General features: G+C 47.1%; 1 protein-coding gene across 10 annotated transcripts in view; it reads right to left on the bottom strand.

Annotated features, from left to right (window-relative positions):
* LOC144598261 (volume-regulated anion channel subunit LRRC8D-like) overlaps window positions 1-23,575 on the bottom strand; it is a 97,317-nt gene continuing 73,742 nt past the window's right edge. For 6 of the 10 annotated variants that reach the window (XM_078408191.1, XM_078408188.1, XM_078408186.1 and 3 more), the window contains one exon: window positions 1-6,330. In XM_078408191.1, coding sequence (XP_078264317.1) covers window positions 3,797-6,328 — 2,532 coding nt within the window. In that variant the 5' untranslated portion in view covers window positions 6,329-6,330 and the 3' untranslated portion in view covers window positions 1-3,796. Of the gene's footprint in view, window positions 6,331-6,409; window positions 6,431-11,978; window positions 12,055-12,928; window positions 12,979-15,350; window positions 15,443-23,575 lie in introns of those variants that run through there. The other 4 variants (XM_078408187.1, XM_078408192.1, XM_078408194.1 and 1 more) reach the window with 4 other exon arrangements.

The following is a 23,575-nucleotide window of genomic DNA, read 5'->3' as shown; positions in this document are numbered from 1 at the left end:
TGGTCACAGGGAAAAAGTACAAACTCCGCACAGACAGTATCCATAGTCAGGATCGAACCCGGGTCTCTACCGCTGCATAAATGCAGTCTCTTTGTGCACTGCCGGTGAAGAATCAGCAGGTTTGGGGGAAGATGCACATCTTTCTCATTCAAGCCACCTCTCCCGTCCCTACATCCTCTTCTTGACACCATCAACTCATTGCTGCAGACTTCTTCCCCATAGACTCACCCACGGTTTGCTTCCACAGGTTTTGCACGCTGGTTGACTAGTCATGAGCAAGAAATGGAGGCATGGTGAGGTCAATCTCTTTTATATGCACCCACCTCTCAACTTGGGAAATGGTGGCATGGTCACAATCCATTCTTGCTTTGGAGGAAGTGTGAAAATAATCAACGTGTAACAGTTTTATTGTCATTTGAATTCTTCCTCTGCGGGCAACCTAATGGGTCAGGGAATTTAGCCATTGCATTTTTCATTGAAGAAACAGAAACTCAGGTTGAAAGCTATCCATTAGCTATTGTATTTCTGGATTCCAATGCATTTTGAGGTGATAAAGCTATCATCTTACTTACTTAAAGGGGATATACAGGGCACATTTTGTTTTGTGGGTGGCTGGTGGTGGATATGACAGTGGCATTTAAGAGACTTTTGGATTGGCACATGGATATGCAGGGAATGGAGGAATGTGGATTATTTGCAGGCAGATAAGAGTTGGTCTTTTGGCAAAGACACTGTGGGCCGAAGGGCTTGTTTTTGTGCTGTGCTGTTCTACATTCTACGTTCCATCTGGTGATAAAGGCAGATCAGGGTCACGGAATATATGATTTGGACGGCAACTTAAAATATCTTGTTCTTGCTCGGAGGGATCTTTATTTCGTGGTATAAATCTTGGGTTATCATATCATATCATATCATATATATACAGCCGGAAACAGGCCTTTTCGGCCCTCCAAGTCCGTGCCGCCCAGTGATCCCCGTACATTAACACTATCCTACACCCACTAGGGACAATTTTTACATTTACCCAGTCAATTAACCTACATACCCAGATAACCCAGATCCGATCACGACAGGTATTGGAGAACAGCCAAGGCTCATCCCAGACCAACACATCCATTTCGAGAGCTCCTCCTAAATCTATGATATCCACCATCTAGGAAGAGGGCAACAGGTACTTGGCAATCCAGAGGTCCCCCCTCAGTCCAGCCCTGGGAACATGCCACGGTTTCCTAATTGAAGCTGGGTCTGAACCATAGAACCGTGCAGAACAGGAACAGGCTCATCAGCCCACAATGTCTGTGACTAACATGAAGCCAAGATAAACTAATCGCTTCTGCCTGCATATTATCCATACCCCTCAATTCTCTGCATATCCATATTCCTATCTAAAAGCCTCTTAAATGCCACATCGTATCTGCCTCCACCACCACCTCTGGATGCGTGTTCCAGACACCCACCACCCTCTGTGTAAAAACCTGACCTGGCACGCCTCCTTTACACTTTGCCTCCCGACTTAAAGCTAATCTTTGACATTTCTTTTTTTTCTTCTTTTTTTTTCATATTTCAGATACAGCGCGGAAACAGGCCTTTTCGGCCCACCAAGTCTGCGCCGCCCAGCGATCCCCGCACACTAACACTATTAACACTATCCTACACACACTAGGGACAATTTTTACATTTACCCAGTCAATAAACTGTGGGCAAATGGGACGAACTTAGATGGGGCATCTTGATCAGCATGATGAAGTTGGACCCGTCTCCATGCGATGTTACTCTGACTCTAAAACCAGGGCATGTGGAAATATCTCCTCGCAAAGAGTGGTGAATCCCCAGAATTCCGTCCCAGAGAGGTGTGGAAGCTGGCTTTTTAGATTTAGAGATACAGCGCAGAAACAGGCCCTTCAGCCCACCGAGTCCGCGCCGCCCAGCGATCCCCGCACATTAACACTATCCTACACAATATAGGGACAATTTTTACATTTTACCCAGTCAAATTAACCTACATACCTGTACGTCTTTGGAGTGTGGGAGGAAACCGAAGATCTCGGAGAAAACCCACGCAGGTCACGGGGAGAACGTACAAACTCCTTACAGTACAGCACCCGTAGTCAGGATCGAACCCGAGTCTCCGGCGCTGCATTCGCTGTAAAGCAGCAACTCTACCGCTGCGCTACCGTGCCGCCCGACGTAAAAGAGGTTCTGGATATCAACCTTATCAATGTCTCTCACAATTTTATATGCTTCTGTCAGGTCTCCCCTCAACCTCCGGCACTTCAGAGAAAACAGTCCAAGTCCGTCCAACCTCTCCTTGCAGCCAACACCCCCAAATCCAGGCAGCATTATCCCGAGGCCCTCTCTTCAATGCCAAAAGGACTGCATCTGTTAAAGATGGCAGCTCACTGCCGCTTTTTCCAAGGGCCAATTAGCTTTACCAGAATAAGCTCACATTCATGAACATTTAAAAAGTCTGATCAAAAGCTGATCCTGTGACCTCAGCCCCTTCCCTACATCACCCACCACCTGTGTAGGAAAGAACTGCAGATGCTGGTTTACAAAACGCTGGATTAACTCAGCATCTCTGGAGAGAAGGAATGGGTGACGTTTTGGGGCCAAAGGTCAAGGTCGGCTCGAAGAAGGGTTTTCGACCCAAAACGTCACCCATTCCTTCTACCCAGAGATGCTGCCTGTCCCGCCAAGTTACCCACCACCTGTGATTAGCATCAACATCAGCATGATCTGTACCTTCTTTACAGCGCCATGTTCTGTCCAAGGAATTCTTGTGTGGAAAGCCAGATATGACAGGGGTGCAGGCTGAAAGGAGAGTCCACTCCAGCAAACATACTTAAGAGGTGTAGGCACAAAGAACTGCAGATGCTGGAATCCTGAGTGAAACACAGAGGGATGGAGTAATTCAGCAGGTCAGGCAGCATCTCTGGAGGGGTTGGCAGGCAACATTTTGGGCCGGGACCCATATTGTGTGTCATTGATATCCCAATTTAGACTCCACTCCCACTCCCTTCTTTAATGAAAGCCCCAACAAGTTCAAGAAACCAATTACTTCGAGGTGAGATTGTATTCTTTTATTTAGAAATAGTTGAAATTGGTGCTAGGCGTTAAGAGTCTGTATAAGCAGTCTATCCACACAGCTGAAGAGTCCAAGACTTCTCTCCCCACCTCCCCTCCCTCCCTCCCTCCCTCCCTCAAATCCTACAAATTAAAAAAAAAGAGAGACATATATTGTGGTAGCACAGACACACAATTGTGGGTTAATGCCCAAACGGCAACCTTCTGATCAAAACTGTGCTTTTAAAACAGCATCCAATGTGCCTGAAGGGACGTTAAGGTTAAGAATCTGGAACACACGGGTGCTGCACTTGCAAATCCTGCATTAACTGGCTGTATACCAGAGGTCCACAAATTGGGAGAAAAAAAAACAACAGAGCAAATAATCCATTTACTTGTCAACAGAAGATTTCCCTCCAAATGCTGAGAATAAATTAAAATTAAATCGATTTAACAAACAAAGTTACATGAACAAATATTCAGTCGTCGACAGACTTGTATAAGACAACTAGCGACCAACAGTTAGTTAATTGGTTACAATTTATTACAATGATTTTAGAGCTTTTGTTTTCAGGGAATAAACTATCATTGTTATCTAGTTTTTTAAAATTTAATTGTTGCCTTGGTTTTTTTTTAAGTACCTTGATCTATTTAATACATTTTTATTTTCAAGTTTAACAAGCAAGCAAACATTCAGTTCCAAAGCTGCTTATATATGCTTTGCCCAATACTTTTAGATTCCTGCGCCAAATGTTGTGTTTGTGTTAAAGTCCTGGTTCATGAGGTCTTTCACCTCAGGTGGCAGTGTATCAAAGAGGTGATCTTCGACAACCAGCCCGCTTTTCTTCAGAAGGCGACAGTGGACCAGGTCGGCTGGAAGTCTGTCAAGGCAGTTACCCTTCACTTCCAGCTGAGTCAACTGCACCAGTTGGCTGATCTTGTCCGAAATGGAAGTGATGCCGTTTTGCCCCAGGTTCAAAACCTTCAACCTTGTGCACTTGTAAAGCTGTTTTGGCAACATTTCCACGCGGTTCCCCGTCATGGCAAAGTGCTGCAAGTTCTGGAGGGAGGAGATCTCGGCGGGAATGACGTTGATGGAATTGTGGCCAATGTCCAGGATGCGGAGCTTTTGCAATGTGAAGAGAGCCGTGGGCAGCGACTCCAGTTTGTTGTGGGAAAGGTACAGCATCTCCAGGTTCTTCACCAGGCTGATGGAGGAAGGGATGGTGATGATCTTGTTGTGCCACAGCTTCAGGCAGGTCAGACGCTTCAGGTGCTGGAAGCTAATCACCTCCTCGATGGTGCGAATGTTGTTGGATTTCAGGTCGAGCTCCTGCAGGTTGGATAAGCTGAAAATGGCGTGGGGGATGCGGTCCAGCTCACAGTTGTGCAGCTCCAGCTCGGTGAGGTTGATCATCTTCTTCAAGCTGTTCAGTACTAAGAGTTTGGTCCCGTCATTGTGAACCAGCAGTGCAGTAAGGTGGGGTGCAACGTCAGTAACGTTGGAGGGGATTTTGGTCAGGTTACTCTTCAAGTGCAAGATCTTCAGGTGCTTCAGCTCCCTCAGGGACTCCAGCGCGATCATCTTATTGTTTTCAGAGTTCAAGTTGCCGACCAGATGGAGTTCACGCAGGTTTTTGAGCAGGTAGACCCAGGTGGGAATCTCCGCCACGTCGGTGAACTTAATGTGCAGGTACCTCAGGTGGTCACGGAGGAAGCTGAAGGCAGTTTGCTCCACCTTGGCGGGGCAATGGTAGAGGTGCAGCTCCTGAAGGTTGATCATCTGGGAGATCTTGGCAGGGATCTTGGCCTCGGGTATCAGCTCCAGCTTCAGCACCTCCAGCTCGGTCGTGTCGAAGACGGCGTCGGGCACGCCGGAGAGCATGAAGAGGTGGAGCTCCTGTTTGTCCTGGGGGTTGCGCGAGACGTGCTGCTTGAGCTTCTCGTAGGTCCACTCGTGGTTCAGGCTGAGCTCCCTCAGCTTGTTCTCGCTCACCTCCGACAGGAAGACACCAAAGCGCTTGGAGTAGAGCTGGTCGTACTGGTCGACCATGTGCAGGAGAAAGGCAAAGTCATTTTTTACATCCGGGATATCACTAAAGCTACTCTCCTCACGCACCTTTTCAAACGAGTATTCCTTTAGAGGCCGCCTGAACAGCCAAACCAAAGTATAAAGGCAAACTAGTCCATAAACACATATAAGGGCAATGTAACTAATTAGTAATTTCCGCAGCATAAAAGCCATGTTGTGAGTACAGTAAAATTTAGTATATCCAGTCAAATGCTCTATGCCTGGCTCACAGGTATGCTCAAACTTTATAGAAGTCATAAAACTAAGTGTATAGCTTATAATAAATGTTAATTTCAATGTTTTTATGACCGTCTGTACAACGTACAGTTTGTAAATCAAGTCGCTGTCTTCCACGTGGGCTCGGAACTTACGGACCTTTTCGAAGAGTGCCTTGGCTTGCTCCCCGTCTTTCTTGTCCAATATCGTCATGCTGGGAACCTCAATGAAGGGCTTGTCTGTCGAAAACTTCGGCCCGATCCTCGTTATCATGGGCGTGCTGGAGCTGGGACTCTCCTCTTCACTGCCCGTCGACAGGTGCTTTGCGACCGAGGTCTTGAAGCGCTGCTTGTTCTCCTCAGAGTCCTCGCACGCCGTCTCGGAGAGCGCTTTGGTCGTCCACGGAGACTCGAAGCACTTGCCCAAGATGGAGACAAAATGTTCGATCTTCGAGCTGGTCTTGGGGTACTTGAACCAGAAGTTGCTGCTGACCATGAGGATGAGTGTGTGGATCAGGGCAAGGTAGGGGAAATACTTGGAATACCAGGGCAAGGCCTCGTGATAGCACATCTGATTGATGAAAATATATTGCTGGTACTCCAAGTTCGTCGGGCGGCCAAAAGGGCCGTTTTTACTGGAACCCGGGTGTTGTCCTGTTGCCCGTGGTCCTGTTTCCTTCGGCATGCTTTGAGAAGTAAATGAGTCATGTGGTGATCTGCTCTCCAGTTGTGATAATGTAGATGTTTGTGGAAATGGCGAAGTAGTTTTGGAGATACTGTGCTCTGTTGCTGACATCTCCAGGTCTGGCAGAGGAAGACAAACAACTTGATCTTTGGTTAGCTGCATGGTGCCTGCAAAGATAGCGACCATCAGCATTACGATGGCTAAGTAGTCCATGAAGACATCCCACCATGGCTTCAGAATCCGATAGGTTGCCTGGATATCGTTGAGGGATGCAACTTCTGTGAGGGTAAACATTCCTGTAAAATAGATTAAACAAGTTATTATTTTAGGTTTAAAGTGAGAGGGGAAAAGATTTAATAGGAATCTAATGGGTACCTTTTTCACACAAAGGGTGGTGGGTGTGTGGAACAAGTTGCCAGAGGAGCTGGTTGAGGCAGGGACTATCTCAACGTTTAAGAAACAGTTAGACAGGTACATGGATAGGACAGGTTTGGAGGGATATGGACCAAATGCAGCCAGATGGGACTAGTGCAGCAGGGACATATTGGTCAGCATGGGCAAGTTGGGCCGAAGGGCCTGTTTCCACGCTGTATCGCTCTATGACGATTAACGGTGTAGGAAGGAACTGCAGATGCTGATTTACACCAAAGATAAACACAAAATGCTGGAGTAACTCAACGGGACAGGCAGTATCTCTGGAGAGAAGGAACGAGTGACGTTTCGGGTCAAGACTCTTCTTCAGACTGAGAGTCAGGGGAGAGGGAGACGTAGAGATATGAAAGAGAAGGTGTGAAAACAAGAGATCAAAGGGGACAAAGCTCAAGGTAAATATAGAATGGATCATTGTTAGCTGAGGGGAAGATGTCACAAGCCATACAATCTGTAACATTTAATCAGCGAAACTATTTGGAGAACTAGGATGGGGGAGGAATGGAGAGAGAGGGAAAGTACGGGTTACTTGAAGTTGGAGGTCAATATTCACACCGCTGCCCAAGCGAAATATGAGGTGCTGTTCCTCCAATTTGCATTATTAACAGAGCAGGTGGACGCACAGCACAGGAACAGGCTCACAATTCAATGATACTTTATTGTCACTTGTACCTAAGTACAATGAAATGCTTTGTTTTGAATACAACCCGGTAAAATCGTATAACAGACCTCACCTCGGCAAAAACCCACACGGTCACGGAGAGAACGTACAAACTCCGTTCAGACAGCACCCGTAGCTGGGATCGAACCTGGGTCTCTGGCACTGACTGTAAGCACTGTAAGGCAGGTTATAATGTGGGCAAAATGGGGGGTTTGTAGATGGGCAGTAAAAGACCAGTATGGATGTGATGGGCCAAAGGCCCTTTGGCCCATCATATCCATACTGGTCTTTTACTGCCCATCTACAAACCCTCCCCATTTTGCCCACATTATAACCTGCCTTACAGTGCTTACAGTCTGTTTCGTTTAACTCTATTTGAGCTTCCAAAAGGAGTCTGCTTGAAGAAGCTTCCCAACCTGAAACTTCAATAGACAATAGACAATAGGTGCAGAAGTAGGCCATTCGGCTCTTCGAGCCAGCACTGCAATGATGCATGTTCACTGATGCATGTTCAGATGCTGCCTGACCACCTGTGTTACTCCAGCACTTTCTGTCCTTTTTGTTGTTGTAAACCAGCATCTGCAATTCCTTGCATCAACATTGTTGGTGCCTTGACCAACTTGGGGTAGGGTTCAGAGTTCAATGCAGGCAGATGGGGGGGGGGGGGGGCAAAGCAGGAGGCACCTACACGTCACAAGTGGGTGGGTGGAATTGCAGCAATTGGTCAGCAGGGGGTTGTAGCAAAGGTGGTGCAAGTCACATGTTGGCAGTTATCAAACTCCATGCGTAAACGGGTGAGGTCGCAATTCACAGGAGCAGAATGCCAGATTACATTAGAGTTCAAACCCCACATAGAAAAAATTATGAATTAATCCAGCCTCAACAATTTAGAGTTGTAGTCATAGAATCGTTAAAGCATGGAAACAGGCCCTTCAGCCCAACTCATCCATGCCAACCAAACTAGTCTAATTAAGCTAGTCCCTCCAAGCTAATCCAATTTGGCTGCATTTGGCCCATATCTCTCTGCACCTTTCCCGTTATGTACCTGACACAACTACCTCCTCTGGCAATTCATTCCATATACCCATCACCCTCCGAGTGGAGAAAAGTTGCAAGATTCCTATTAAATCTTGCCCCTCCTTTGACATCCTACAAGAAATGATCCCTGGAATGAGTAGGTTAACATATCATGCGCGTTGGATGGCACTGGACCTATACTCGCTGGAGTTTAGAACAATGAGGGGGGGACCTCATTGAAAAGTACAGAATAGTGAAAGGCTTGGAATAGAGTGGATGTGGAGAGAATGTTTCCACTAGTGGGAGAGTCTAGGACTAGAGGTCACAGCCTCAAAATTAAAGGAAGTTTTTTAGGAAGGAGATGAGGAGGAATTTCTTTAGTCAGGGGGTGGTGAATCTGTGGAATTCTTTGCCACAGAAGACTGTGGAGGCAAAGTCAGTGGATATATTTAAGGCCGAGATAGATAGATTCTTGATTGGTACAGGTATCAGAGGTTATGGGGAGAAGGCAGGAGAATGGGGTTAGGAGGGAGAGATAGATCAGCCATAATTGATTGGCCGAATGGCCTAATTCTACTCCTATCACTTATGATCTTACCTTACACCTATGTCACTTGGTTCTTAATTCCCTAATGCCGAGTAAAAGACTCCATGCATTTACACTATCTATTCCCCTCATGATTTTTTCCACCTTTATAAGTTCACCATCAGCCTCCTGCGCTCTGAGGAATAAAGTTCTTGTCTAACCCAACCTTTCCCAACAGCTCAGGCCATAGAGTGTTGACAATGTCCTTGTAAATCCTCTCTGCACTCTTTCCAGCTTAATGACATCCTTCCTATTTTATTGAGATAATTTTACAGGAATTAATTAAATGTGCATAGTTTCTGTGCTATATTAAAGTAGTCGTAGAGTGATACAGTGTGGAAACAGGCCCTTCGGCCTACTTGCCCACTGGCCAACATGTTCCAGCTCCACTTGTCCCACTTGCCTGCGCTTGGCCCATATCCCTCCAAACCTGTCCTATCCATGTACCTGTCTAACTGTTTCTTAAACATTGGGACTGTCCCAGTCTGAACTACCTCCTCTGGCAGCTTGTTCCATACAGCCACCACCCTTTGTGTGAAAAGGTTACCCCTCAGATTTCTATTAAATCTTTTCCCCTTCACCTTGAACCCATGTCTCTGGTCCTCGATTCTCCTACTCTGGGCAAGAGATTCTGCGCATCTACTCGATTTATTCCCCTCATGATTTTATGATGATTTCTCTGTTAGAAAAAGTATAAGCACTGTGGTAACCACATCTATCTTACATTAAGCATTATTTGTCGAAGGTAGACACAAAATGCTGGAGTCATTCAGCGGGACAGGCTCTGGAAAGAAGGAATGGGTGACGTTTCGGGTCGAGACCCTTCTTCAGACTGACGTCAGGGGAGTGGGCGGTGCAGAGATAAAATGTAGTCGGAGACAGCAAGGCTGGTGTTGGAGAACTGGGAAAGGGAAGGGGATGGAGAAAGAGGGAAAGCAAGGGCTACTTGAAGTTAGAGAGGTCAATGTTAATATCTTGATTTGTAAGGGTGTCAGGGGTTACTGGGAGAAGGCAGGAAAATGGGGTTGAGAGGGAGAGATAGATCAGCCAGGATTGAATAGCAGAGAGGACATGATGGGCCGAAGGGCCTAATTCTGCTCCTTTAACTTATGAACCTCTAAAACCAAGTTGATCTATCATTGTACATATACAGTAAAATAATGATCAGTGTTATGCCTATTCCTGTATTTATATTTATTCTCACAGAGTTTGCATTTGAGTTACAGTATGGAAATTGCAAATCTAAATTTAGTGTACCAGGGAAATGTTCTATGCAACATTGCAGGTGCAGTGCTTGGAGTGTTGTGCAGCATAACGACGTGTGCATGCTTTAAACGGAAGCAGAGACTGCAAGGTTTACTGGACCTTAATTTCTTTTAGTCTCATGACACGAAGATTTCTGAACAGTGGAAAATCGCAACTGCCTTTCAACTCAATTGCGGCATATATACAGTAAATGCATTCCTACTGTTTCAAGAAGACAGCAGCAGCATCAAGGAAAAATGTGGAGTGAGGTGACGAATGGTCTCGGTGCTGACACAGGGAAAAACAAATGCTCACGTAACGAGCGATACTAAAATAAAACTTCAAAGAAGTGAAACTGAAAAGGTCAGATGGAGGAGGAGAGGGCAAGGGGCAAGAGAAGGGCTTCCTCCTCAGTGACAAAACGACACAGGAACAGGGGTAGTCATACAGCGTGGAAACAGGCCCTTCGGCCCATCATGCCCACACCAACCGACATGTCCCATCTACACTAATCCCACCTGCCTACGTTTGGCCCAAATCCCTCTAAACCTGTCCTATCCGTGCACCTGTCTAAATGTTTCTTAAACGTTGCGATAGTCCCTGCCTCAACTACCTCTGCCAGCAGCTCGTTCCATACACCCACCGCCGACTGTGTGAAAATGTTACCCCTCAGGTTCCTATGAAATCTTTCTCTCCTCACCTTAAACCTAACATATGTCCTCTGGTTCTCAATTCCCCAACTCTGGGCAAGGGTCCTTGGCTCTTCGCATCTGCCACACCATATTGCTCTCACTTCAAGTAGAACATGGCACTCAATATTAAGTAGCAAGCATCACCGAAGGTTAACTGAAGAAGTGCAGTCTCTGTTTACATGCTTCACCATGCTTCACTATTCAATCTGATCTCTGGTAAATCTGCCCCTGGACTCCAATTCTTCTCTTTGCCAATTCCCCATGGCCCTCAACCCCCTGATCTTTCAATAATGTATCTACCTACACTTTGAATACTTCTCATAAGCCCGGGGCGGCACAGTGGCGCAGCGGTAGAGTTGCTGCCTTACAGCGAATGCACCGCCTGAGACTCAGGTTCGATCCTGACTACGGGCGCCGTCTGTACGGAGTTTGTACGTTCTCCCCGTGACCTGCGTGGGTTTTCTCCGAGATCTTCGGTTTCCTCCCACACTCCAAAGACGTACAGGTATGTAGGTTAATTTGACTGGGTAAAATGTAAAAATTGTCCCTATAGTGTGTAGGATAGTATTAATGTGCGGGGATCGCTGGGCGGCGCGGACTCGGTGGGCCGAAGGGCCTGTTTCTGCGCTGTATCTCTAAATCTAAAAAGCCAGCTTCCACACCTCTCTGGGACAGTGAATTCTGGGGATTCACCACTCTTTGCGAGGAGATATTTCCACATGCCCTGGTTTTAGAGTCAGAGTAACATCGCATGGAGACGGGTCCAACTTCATCATGCTGACCAAGATGCCCCATCTAAGTTCGTCCCATTTGCCCACATTGAATGAATGAATGAATGAATGAATGAATTCATTCATTCATTCAATGTGGGCAAATGGGACGAGCTTAGATGGGGCATCTTGGTCAGCATGATGCCCCATCTAAGCTCGTCCCATTTGCCCACATTGGCCCACATCTCTCCAAACCTTTCCTATCCAAGTGTCTTTTTAAATGCTGTTATAGGTACCTGCCTCAATTCACATTTCTGGCAGCTCGTTGCATATCCCCACCAACCGCTGTGTGAAAACGTTGCCCCTCAGGGGCAATGCCCCCCATTAAATCTAGCCTCTTTCACATTAATGTCCTCTAATTCTTGCTTCCCCTACTCTGGGCAAGAAAGACTGTGCATTCACTCGATCTATTCCTCTCGTGATTTTATACAACCTCTATATGATCATCCCTCAGCGTCGTAATGACTGGTCCCTTTTCTTGAAACCTATGCCCCCTTCTGTTTCCACTAGTGGGAGAGTCTAGGACCAGAATAAGAGGACGTACCTTTAGAAAGGAGATGGAGGAATTTCTTTAGTCAGAGGGTGGTGAATCTGTGGAATTCATTGCCACAGACGGCTGCGGAGGCCAAGTCATTGGGTATTTCTAAGGCAGAGATTGACAGATACATGATTAGTATGGGTGTCAGGGGCTCAGGGAGAAGGCAGGAGAATGGGGTTGAGAGGGAACGATAGATCAGCCACGACTGAATGGCAGAGTAGACTTGATGGGATGAATGGCCTATTCTGCTCATATGGCTTAAGAATTATCTTGTTGAATCGGGAGCTAGAGTCACTTCGAAAGCACTCGCATGATGAGTAAACACAACTTGTACAAGGTTGGACAGGTCAGAGTTATGGGTGAATTTGAGATCAAGAGAAGTGGCACACTAGCTCAGAGGCTAATCAATGAAACATCCCACCACTATGCTGACAGTCTGCTACAGCTCCTGTGACCCAGTAAAATTACTGATCCAAGCATGCTTCTTCAATTTTGCATTGTCCTTGTTTATTTTCAGTCATTAATCACCCCTTTTCATCACCACTAGGATATTACATCCATCACTAACCAATCAACGGTATATTTCCTTGGAGCTCCAAAATAAACGTTCTAATCTGCCTGCTTTTGAATCTTTGTGCTGGCTTTGCATTTCGACTTTACGCAGGCATTCCTGAAACCCTCAATTCACTTTGATGAAAGCCAATAATAACTCAAAAGACGTGTGAAAAGGAACTGCAGATGCTGGTTCATACCAAAGATAGACACAAAAAGCTGGAGTAACTCAGCGGGACAGGCAGCATCTCCAGAGAAAAGGAATAGGTGGAGTTTCAGGTTGAGGCCCTTCTTCAGACAGTTTCTCGACTCAAAACGTCACCTATTCCTTTTCTCCAGAGATGCTGTCTGACCCGCTGAATAGCTCAAAGATGTTGGCCAGGAACTGCATTGTAAAACACTACCTCAGAGTGAAGTTGAGATGGTCAGGAGGAGGATACAGTGTTGCAGGGACCTATTGAAATAGAGGAGGACATATAAAAACACTGAGAGGAGTCACAGATGTCAGAACATCTTAGGTGGAAAAACAGAAATAAATACCAAATACAAGAAATAGGTCGTCCACTTGCAAACATCACAATCGTCAATATGTACTGTATCCGTTGTTCAAGGTATGGGCTCTTATACATTAGCCTGACCAATAGACAATAGGTGCAGGAGGAGGCCATTCGGCCCTTCGAGCCAGCACCACCATTCAATGTGATCATGGCTGATCATTCTCAATCAGTACCCCGTAGGACCAAACATAGACTGGGCGGTCGTTTCGCTGAACACCTTCGCTCAGTCTGCCTGGGCCTACCTGATCTACCGGTTGCTAAGCACTTTAACTGCCCTTCCCATTCCCACATTGACCTTTCTATCCTGGGTCTCCTCCACTGTCAGAGTGAGGCCAAATGCAAATTGGAGGAACAGCACCTCATATTTTGCTTGGGCAGCTTACAACCCAGTGGTATGATTATTGATTTCCCTAACTTCAAGTGACCCTTGCATCCCCTTCACCCCATCCCTCCCCCCACACACGTCGTTGCGCTAGTTTCAGTCGTCTGGTTGACCCTCATTGTAACTCGTTTTCACCAAGCCCACAGCTAACAATGGCCTGTTATCATCGTTACTATTTTGCATATCTTTCATTCATGTGTCCTATCTCTATCGTCTTTATCTCTCCTTTTCCTTTCCCATGACACTCAGTCTGAAGAAGTGTCTCGACCCGAAACGTCTCCTGCCAGACCCCCTGAGTTACACCAGCTTTTTGTGTCTATCGTGGCCTTATAGACATGTACAAAATCAAATTCAAAGGCCATATTTCAAATCAGGAAGACCGCAGGTTCTAATTTGTAATTATTGACTGGAAACATTAACTGCTTCTTCTCCACACATGCTGCCTGGCCTGATGGAATATTTCCAGCATATTCTGCATTTCCTGAAAGGCATTCCCTTAAATAGGATAGAATTACTGAATATGCCTGGATATACTGGTGCCTTCTGAGCTACAAAGGTCCAATTCATAGATGGCAGTAAATACTGGAAGAGTTCACGACACATCTATTTTTCACATATTACGTCCAGAGTTAGTGCTGAGGAAAAGTAAAGTCAAATGTTTACAAAGGTAACTCGTGTATTAAGATTCCCATCCTTAAAAAGCGTTTGTGGTGGAGAAGCTCCAAGGAAGAACATCTTTATTCAGAAGATTGACACAAAAAGCTGGAGCAACTCAGCGGGTCAGGCAGCATCTCTGCAGAGAAGGAATGGGTGACGTTTCTTCTTCACACTGAGAGTCAGGGGAGAGGGAAACGAGAGATATGAAAAAGTACATAGAATAAACGAATGGAAGGTATGCATTCACCTTATAGAGGTGTACAAAATCATGAAAGGAATAGATTGGGTAGATGCTCAGAGTCTCTTGCCCAGAGTAGGAGAATCGAGAACCAGGTTTAAAGTGAGGAAGGAAAGATTTAATAGGAACCTGAAGGGTAACTTTTTCATGCAAAGGGTGGTAGGTGTATGAAACGAGGAGGTAGTTGAAGCAGGTACGATTGAAATGTTAATGATACATTTAGACAGGTACATGGATAGGGCAGGTTTAGAGGGATATGGACCAAACACAGGCAGGTGGGTCTAGTGTAGATGGGACATATTGGCCGGTGTGAGCAATTTGGGCTAAGGGGCCTGTTTCCACGAAGTAAGACTATGAATGTAAAAGGACAAATAAAAGCCAGTAACGATGATCAAGGAAAGGTGGAGCCCACAATGGTCCATTGTTGGCTGTGGGGAAGGTTATAACGAGTGATATAAACAGTGAAACTCAGCAGAACAGTGAAACTAGTAGGACGACCAGGGTGGCGGAGGGGCGGAGAGAGGGGACGCAAGGGTTACTTGATCTTATTGAAACATATAAGATAATTAGGGGATTGGACACATTAGAGGCAGGAAACATGTTCCCAATGTTGGGGGAGTCCAGAACAAGGGGCCACAGTTTAAGAATAAGGGGTAGGCCATTTAGAACGGAGATGAGGAAGAACTTTTTCAGTCAGAGAGTGGTGAAGGTGTGGAATTCTCTGCCTCAGAAGGCAGTGGAGGCCAGTTCGTTGGATGCTTTCAAGAGAGAGCTGGATAGAGCTCTTAAGGATAGCGGAGTGAGGGGGTATGGGGAGAAGGCAGGAATGGGGTACTGATTGAGAGTGATCAGCCATGATCGCATTGAATGGCGGTGCTGGCTCGAAGGGCTGAATGGCTTACTCCTGCACCTATTGTCTATTGTCTATTGTCTATTGTCTATTGACGATAGAGAAATCAATATTCATACCGCTGGGTTGTACTCTCCAGAGACGCTGCCTGACCCGCTGGGTTACTCCAGCTTTTTGTGTCTATCTCCAGTGTAAATCAGCATCTTCAGTTCCTTCCTACACATCTTTATTCAACTGGGGAGAAGAGAAGCACTTTCAGATAAATATCTTCTTTTCCCCCCAAATGTATCACGTTCAATTGCAGAGACATCAAATCATCTAATTGCATACATCAAGATCAAATTCAATGGATTTAAAAAAAAGGAATAGTGCAGAATTCCAGCTCTGCTTCAGCTGCGAATCAGTTGATTGAATTGAAAGATACAGCGTGAAAATCGGCCCTTTGGCCTATCGAATCCACGCCAACCATCGATCACCTGTTCACACTAGTTCTACGTTATCATACTTTCCCATCCACTCCCTACACACTAAGGGAAATTTACAGGGTCAATTAGCCCACAAGCCCGCTTGTCTTGGATATGGAAGGAAACGCACGTGGTCACGGGGAGAACTTGCAAACTCCACACAGGGAGCATCCGAGGTCAGGATCAAACCTGGGTCTCTGGCGCTGTGAGACAGCACCTCCATCAGCTGCACCACTTTGCTCCTCACTAAATCTCAACATCTCATCAGGAGCTGATGGCTTCAATTTTGTAGAGTTATTCTTTTGGGAGTTTGAGAAAGATAACAGCAGTTATCGAAACGTCACCCATTCCTTCTCTCCTGAGATGCTGCCTGACCTGCTGAGTTACTCCAACATTTTGTGAATAAATACCTTCGATTTGTACCAGCATCTGCAGTTATTTTCTTACAGTACTTATCCTGGTTCATTACAGAATGCAAAGTGGATTAACTGGATGTGGAACGGGTGCATTGCATTTTCAATGGCGGTGAGGAAATGATTTGAGACTTCAAAGGTTGGTGATCTGATCCTGCGTACAGTAGACCACTGCCTCCCTCACCAAACTAGAAGGAAGGTGTGTTTCATGGTGATGCAGCGGTAGAGTTGCTGCCTGATAGTGCTTACAGCATCAGAGACCCGGGTTCGATCCTGACTATGGGTGCTTGTCTGTACTGATCTAACACGTTCTCCCCATAATCTGCGTGGGTTTTCTCAGAGAACTTCGGTTTCCTCCCACACTCCAAAGACGTACAGGTCAGTAGGTTAATTGACTTGGTATAAACGTTGAAAAAAATTGTCCCTCGTGTAGGATAGTTAATGTGCGGGGATCGCTGGTCGGTGCGGACTCGCTGGGCCGAAGGGCCTGTTTCCGCGCTGTATCCCTAAACCAAACAGTATAAAATGGATCACAGATATGCCACGGGATGGGTCAGAGCTATGCAGCTCAGAAAGGGGCCCTTCGGCCCACCTTGTCCATACTGGGTTAGTCTTATTCGCCTGCGTTTGGTCATTATCCCTTTCAAACCTTCCTAACGATATATCTGTCCAAATAAATTTTGAAAGTCACATTTGTATTGTATTGAATAACAATCAACAGAGTAGAATCAATAAATAACAATCCCAGCATACATTAAATTATTTTGATCAAGGGCTATCCAAGTTCATTAGTAGGATTTTGCAAACCAGATTTACTCCATTCAATTGTTTGTATTTGTAATGCAAATAATAGAAATCTGAAATAAAAACAGTCAGTGCAGGAAACTCTCAAGTCAAGCAGCATCAGTGGAAAGAGAAACAGTTAACATTTCAGGTTCAATGAGTCTTTTAGAGTATCATGTTCAGTTTTGGACAGCCTGTTTTAGGAAAGATGTTGTTAAGCTGGAAAGGGTACAGAGAAGATTTACAAGGATTTATTCACAAAATGCTGGAGTAACTCAGCAGGTCAGGCAGCATCTCGGGAGAGAAGGAATGGGTGACGTTTCGGGTCGAGACCCTTCTTCAGTCCGAGATGCTGCCTGACCTGCTGAGTTACTCCAGCATTTTGTGAATAAATCGATTTGTACCAGCATCTGCAGGTTTTTTCTTATAGATTTACAAGGATGTTGTCAGGACTTAAGGGCTTCAGCTGTACAGAGAGGTTGAGCGGGCTAGGACTTTATTCCATGGAGCGCAGGACGATGAAGGATGATTCTATACAGGTGTATAAGATCGTGAGAGGAATAAATAGGGTAAATGCACTGAGTCTTTTACCCAGAATAGGGGAATGAAGAACCAGAGGATATACGTTTAACGTGAAAGGGGGAAGATTTAGTACGTATGAACCTGAGGGGCAACGTTTTCTCACATGAAGGGTGGTATGATAGGTATATGGAACAAACAGCTGGAGGAGGTAATTGAGGCAGGTATGATCACAACGTTTAAAAACATTTGGACAGGAATGTGGATAGGAAAGATTCAGATGGATATGGGCCTAAAGCAGGGAGGTGGGACGAGTGTAGATGGGGCATGTTGGTCGGCGTGGGCAAGTTGGGCGGGTGGGGCTGTTTTCACGCCGTACGACTCTATAACTGGAAAAGGAAGGAAACAAGTTGGTTTCCAGCAGCAGAGAAGGTAGGATAAAATGAGTCACTGAGTGGGAGTGGCAGTCATAAACGTATTATGCTTCTTGTTTGTGTAATGTGTAACGGCTGCGGCTCTCTGGCAGTCTGTTGTCTTTTTTTCTTTTTTTTTGTTTGTGTCGGTGTTGGGATGGTTTTTGTTTCTGTTTTTGGCTGTGTATGTGTGGTGGGGGTGTGTGGTGGGGGTGTGGGGTGGGGTGGGGGGGTGGGGCGGGGGGAAACCTTTATTTTATTAGGTCTCTTCCCCGGGGCGCGGCTCGGCTGCGGGCCTTAACATTGCCGGCGCAGCTCGGCTGCGGGACGTTTCAGTGCCCGGTGCGGCTCGGCTGCGGGCCTTAACATTGCCGGCGCAGCTCGGCTGCGGGACGTTTCAGTGCCCGGTGCGGCTCGGCTGCGGGCCTTAACATTGCCGGCGCAGCTCGGCCGCGGGACGTTTCAGTGCCCGGTGCGGCTCGGCCGCTGGACTTAACATCGCCCGGTGCGGCCGCGGGACGTTTCAGTGCCCGGTGCGGTTCGGCCGCGGGACGTTTCAGTGCCCGGTGCGGCTCGGCCGCTGGACTTAACATCACCCGGTGTGGCCGCGGGACGTTTCAGTGCCCGGTGCGGCTCGGCCGCGGGACGTTTCAATGCCCGGTGCGGCTTGGCCGCTGGACTTAACATCGCCCGGTGTGGCCGCGGGACGTTTCAGTGCCCGGCGCGGCTTGGCCGCTGGACTTAACATCGTCAGCGCTGTTCGGCCGCGGGACGTTTCAGTGCCCGGTGCGGCTCGGCCGTTGGACTTAACATCGCCCGGTGTGGCCGCGGGACGTTTCGGTGCCCGGGGCGGCTCGGCCGGGGGGCCTTCCATCCCCTTGCGGGGGCTGTGCGTGTCGTTTGCCTCGGTAGGGGTCGAGCTGCCTGTCCGTGGGTGCGGGGGGAAGAGAGGGGAAGTTTTGTTGCCTCCATCACAGTGAGGGGGTGTTTGGAGTCACTGTGATGGATGTTTGTGTTGGGGTTGGGTGTCCTGTGTTCTTTTCTTTTTGCTGTATTTTGTGTCACTGCTGAAATTTCGCTCGGTGTTGTGCCGAGTGACAATAAAGTGTTGTTATGTTATGTTATGTTATGTTATGTTATTAGGAAGTCTGTGGAACATGCCCCAGAGGCAAGACTATAATCGTTTTGGTGGATCGGTGGAGGAGAGAATTGGCAGCTTCAAATTCCTGGGCGCTGACATCTCAGATGACATGCAGTGGACTTACATGGAAACATAGAAACATAGAAAATAGGTGCAGGAGTAGGCCATTCGGCCCTTCGAGCCTGCACCGCCATTCAATATGATCATGGCTGATCATCCAGCTCAGTAACCTGTACCTGCCTTCTCTCCATACCCCCTGATCCCTTTAGCCACAAGGGCCACATCTAACTCCCTCTTAAATATAGCCAATGAACTGGCCTCAACTACCTTCTGTGGCAGAGAATTCCACAGACTCACCACTCTCTGTGTGAAGAAATGTTTTCTCATCTCGGTCCTAAAAGACTTCCCCCTTATCCTTAAGCTGTGACCCCAGGTTTGGAGGGATATGGTGGGGCTAGTGCAGCTGGGACATGTTGGTCGGTGTGGGCAAGTTGGGCCGAAGGGCCTGTTTGCACACTGTGTCACTCCATCGCCCAGCACATTGATGTAATCTCAACGGCAGCATGTCCATGCTTCTACTTCCCCAATTGTGTTCTGTTAGTCATTGCCCTAGCTATTAAATAAACATAATCTCATGCAGTACCGGTGGCGCAGCGGTAGAGTTGCTGCCTTACAGCACCAGGGACCCGGGTTCGATCCTGACTACGGGTGCTGCCTGTATGGAGTTTGTATGTTCTCACTGTGACCTGTGCGGGTTTTCCCCGGGATCTCTGGTTTCCTCCCTCACTCCAAAGACGTTACAGGTTTGTAGGGTTAATTGGCTTGGTAAAATTGTAACTTGTCCCAAGTGTATGTAGGATGGTGTTAATGTGCGGGGATCGCTGGTCGGCGCAGACTCAGTGGGCTGAAGGGCCTGTTTCCGCGCTGCATCTCTAAACTAAGCTAAACCTTCTGTGTGGGACCTTAGTAAACATCTTCTAGAATCCGCATTACTCTTCATCTATTGGTTCCTCTTTATCCACCTCGACCACTATATATTATAACAACTCCAGCAAACGTGTAACACAAAATTTATCTTTCATAAAATCATGATGAACCTGCACGACCATCTTATAATGTTCCAAATGTTAAAAAAAACACAAAATGGTGGAGTAACTCAGAGGGTCAGCTAGCATCCCTGGAGAACGTGGATAGGTGACGTTTATGGGTCGGGGTCCTTCTTTAGACCATCGCAATGTTTAAGAAACATTTAGACAGGTACATGGATAGGACAGGTTTAGAGGGATCTGGGCTAAACGTAGGCAGGTGGGACTAGTGTAGATGGGACATGTTGACAAGTGTAGATGGACATGTTGCCCATAGTGTGGGCAAGTTGGGCCGCAGGGCCTGTTTCCACCAAAGGGTTCTTTGTCCAACAATCTGCCTATCCAAAAACCTCCTCCCTCACTTGTGTTCACCTATTACCAGTCAATAGACAGTAGACAATAGACAATAGGTGCAGGAGGAGGCCATTCGGCCCTTCGAGCCAGCACCACCATTCAATGTGACCATGGCTGATCATTCTCAATCAGTACCCCGTTCCTGCCTTCTCCCCATACCCCCTGACTCCGCTATCCTTAAGAGCTCTATCTAGCTCTCTCTTGAATGCATTCAGAGAATTGGCCACCACTGCCTTCTGAGGCAGAGAATTCCACAGATTTACAACTCTCTGACTGAAAAAGTTTTTCCTCATCTCAGTTCTAAATGGCCTACCCCTTATTCTTAAACTGTGGCCCCTGGTTCTGGACTCCCCCAACATTGGGAACATGTTTCCTGCCTCTAACGTGTCCAACCCCTGAATAATCTTATATGTTTCCATAAGATCCCCTCTCATCCTTCTAAATTCCAGTGTATACAAGCCTAGCCGCTCCAGTCTTTCAACAAGTCTCCAGTCCAGCCACTCTGTCCTGTTCCTCCCTTTTTGAAGGAATGTTCTGACCCGAAATGTCGCCTATCCATGTTCTCCAGTGATGCTGCTTGTGATGCTGCTTGTGATGCTGCCTGACCCGTTGAGTTACCCCAGTATTTTGTGTCTCTCTTTGGTATAAACCTAGCATCTCCAGTTCATTGTTATGACATAATGATCAAAGCATCCTGCATTACCTCATTAATAATGGATTCCACCATTTTACCCATTGACAGATGTTTGGCTGAATGGTCTGTGATTTACTACTTTATCTCTCCCTCCTTTCCAGAACAAGGGCATGACATTTCCCAGTTTTCCTCTGGAACCTATCCAGAAACCAGTGAGTTTGGGTCCAAGTGGCCAACTATGCACTCAGGAGATGAGTATCAGAAAACTTCAATTTGGAAATAATTAGTGGGCAGGAGGCATTTCGAACATTGCCAAAGCACATTTCAAAAAGTAGTAAGCAAGGAGGAATGGACTTCAAGTGGAAAGGCATCTGACGGATTTAATTCAAAGCAGAGGAGTGATAGGAGCAGAATTAGGCCATTCGGCCCATCAAGTCTACTCCGCCATTCAATCATGGCTGATCTATCTCTCCCTCCTAACCCCATTCTCCTGCCTTCTCCCCATAACCTCTGACACCCGTGCTAATCAAGAATCTTTCTTTCTCTGCCTTAAAAATATCTACTGACTTGGCCATCACAGCGTTCTGTGGCAAAGAATTCCACAGATTCACCTCATCTCCTTCCTAAAAGAACATCCTTTAATTCTGAGGCTGTGACCTCTAGTTCTAGACTCTCCCACTAGTGGAGATATCCTCTCCACGCCCACTCTATCCAGGCCGCTCACTATTCTGTACGTTTCAATGAGGCCCCCCCCCCTCATTCTTCTAGACTCCAACAAGTACAGGCCCAGTGTCATCATATGTTAACCTACTGCAGAGGGTGGTGAAAACTGCCCAATGCGTCACCGGTTCCTCACTCCCCTCCATTGAGTCTATCCAGAGTAGGCGATGTCTGCGAAGTGCGCGCTGCATCGTCAAGGACAGCTCTCACCCCAACCACAGATTGTTCACCCTCCTCCCATCTGGGAGGTGCTACAGGTCTCTCCGTTCCCGGACCTGCAGGTTCAGGAACAGCTTCTTTCCTGCGGTCGTTACCTTACTTAACTCTGCGCTTCGGTGATTGCTGCCATCCCCCCCCCCCCACCCCCTCGGGCACTCCTCCCATCAGTGACTGATCTCGCTCACCGGAATTCCCACTACCGCTACTGTGCATATATTATATGTTTTACTATTCCATCACATGCACTCTGGTTAAGATGCCATCACCGGTTGGAGTCAACGCTGCCGGCCCGCCGCGGACCTTTCACCATCCGGCGTGGCCTGGAATAGGCCGCGGACCTTTCACCGTCCGGCGCGGCGCTCCAATGTCGGGAGCCCCGACCGCCCCGACGTGGCAACTCCAACAGCCTGACCGCGGGAGAAGACGGCAGGGAAGGAGAAAAAGACATTCTGGCCTTCCATCACAGTGAGGAGGGGGACTGGAGGAGACTCACTGTGATGGATGTTTCTTTTGTTTGGTGTTAGTGTGTGATTGTATGTGTTATCGCATTTTAATTGATTATTCTTATTGGTCTTAGTGTTTCAACTGCAGGTAATGTTTCATTTCACTACACATTTATGTGTATGTGACAAATAAACCACTATTGACTATTGACTATTGATGCTAACTGCATTTCGCTGTCTCTGTACTTGTACACTGCACAATGACAATAAAGTTTGTATTGCATTGTATTGTATAATTCCTGGGATCATTCTTGTAAACCTCCTCTGGACCCTCTCCAGAGCCAGCGCATCCTTCCTCAGAAATGGTGCCCAATGTTACTCGCACTACTCCAAATGCGGCCAGACCAACGCCCCACCTCAGCTCAGCTTCCTCAATTCAGAAGGATGAAAGGGGAAGGCAGAACAAGGGAAAGCAGATTATGATATTCTTGCCTTCATTGGTGGGGCATTAAGCATAAGAGTCAGGAAGCCGTAAAGTCATGATGCAGCTCTCCAAGGCTTTTGGAGCAACTGGAGTTTTGTGTGCAGTTCTGGTCACCCCATAACCAGAAGGGTGTGGAGATTTTGGAGAGGGATGCAGAAGAGGTTTGCTGGATTTACCATCCTGGATTGGGAGTATTAGCTACAAGGAGATGTTGCTGGAGATGCTGGAGATGTTGCCAGCTTCTTCCAGCTTCGTACCATAGCTAAAATCAAACCATTCCTCCAATTTGACGACATTGAAAAAATCATTCACGCATTCATTTCCTCCCGCCTAGACTACTGCAACTCCCTATACACTGGGATCGGCCAATCATCCCTGTCCCGCCTGCAATTGGTCCAAAACGCCGCAGCGAGACTCCTGACGGGTACCCGTAAAAGGGACCACATCACCCCGATTCTGGCCTCTCTCCACTGGCTCCCAGTAAGGTACAGAATCAACTTCAAGCTCCTCCTATTCACGTATAAAGCCCTAAACGGGCTTGCCCCCCCCATCAAAAATCTTCCAACCCACCAGTCTATCTCCAGGTCCCTCAGGTCGGCCGACTTGGGGCTACTCACTATCCCGCGGTCTAAGCTTAAGCTCAGGGGTGACCGCGCTTTTGCGGTTGCAGCTCCTAGACTGTGGAACAGCATCCC

This window comes from Rhinoraja longicauda, chromosome 11 (genome assembly GCF_053455715.1).
Source record: "Rhinoraja longicauda isolate Sanriku21f chromosome 11, sRhiLon1.1, whole genome shotgun sequence".
Lineage (NCBI taxonomy): Eukaryota > Metazoa > Chordata > Chondrichthyes > Rajiformes > Arhynchobatidae > Rhinoraja > Rhinoraja longicauda.
This window is presented reverse-complemented; position numbering and strand designations above follow the sequence as displayed.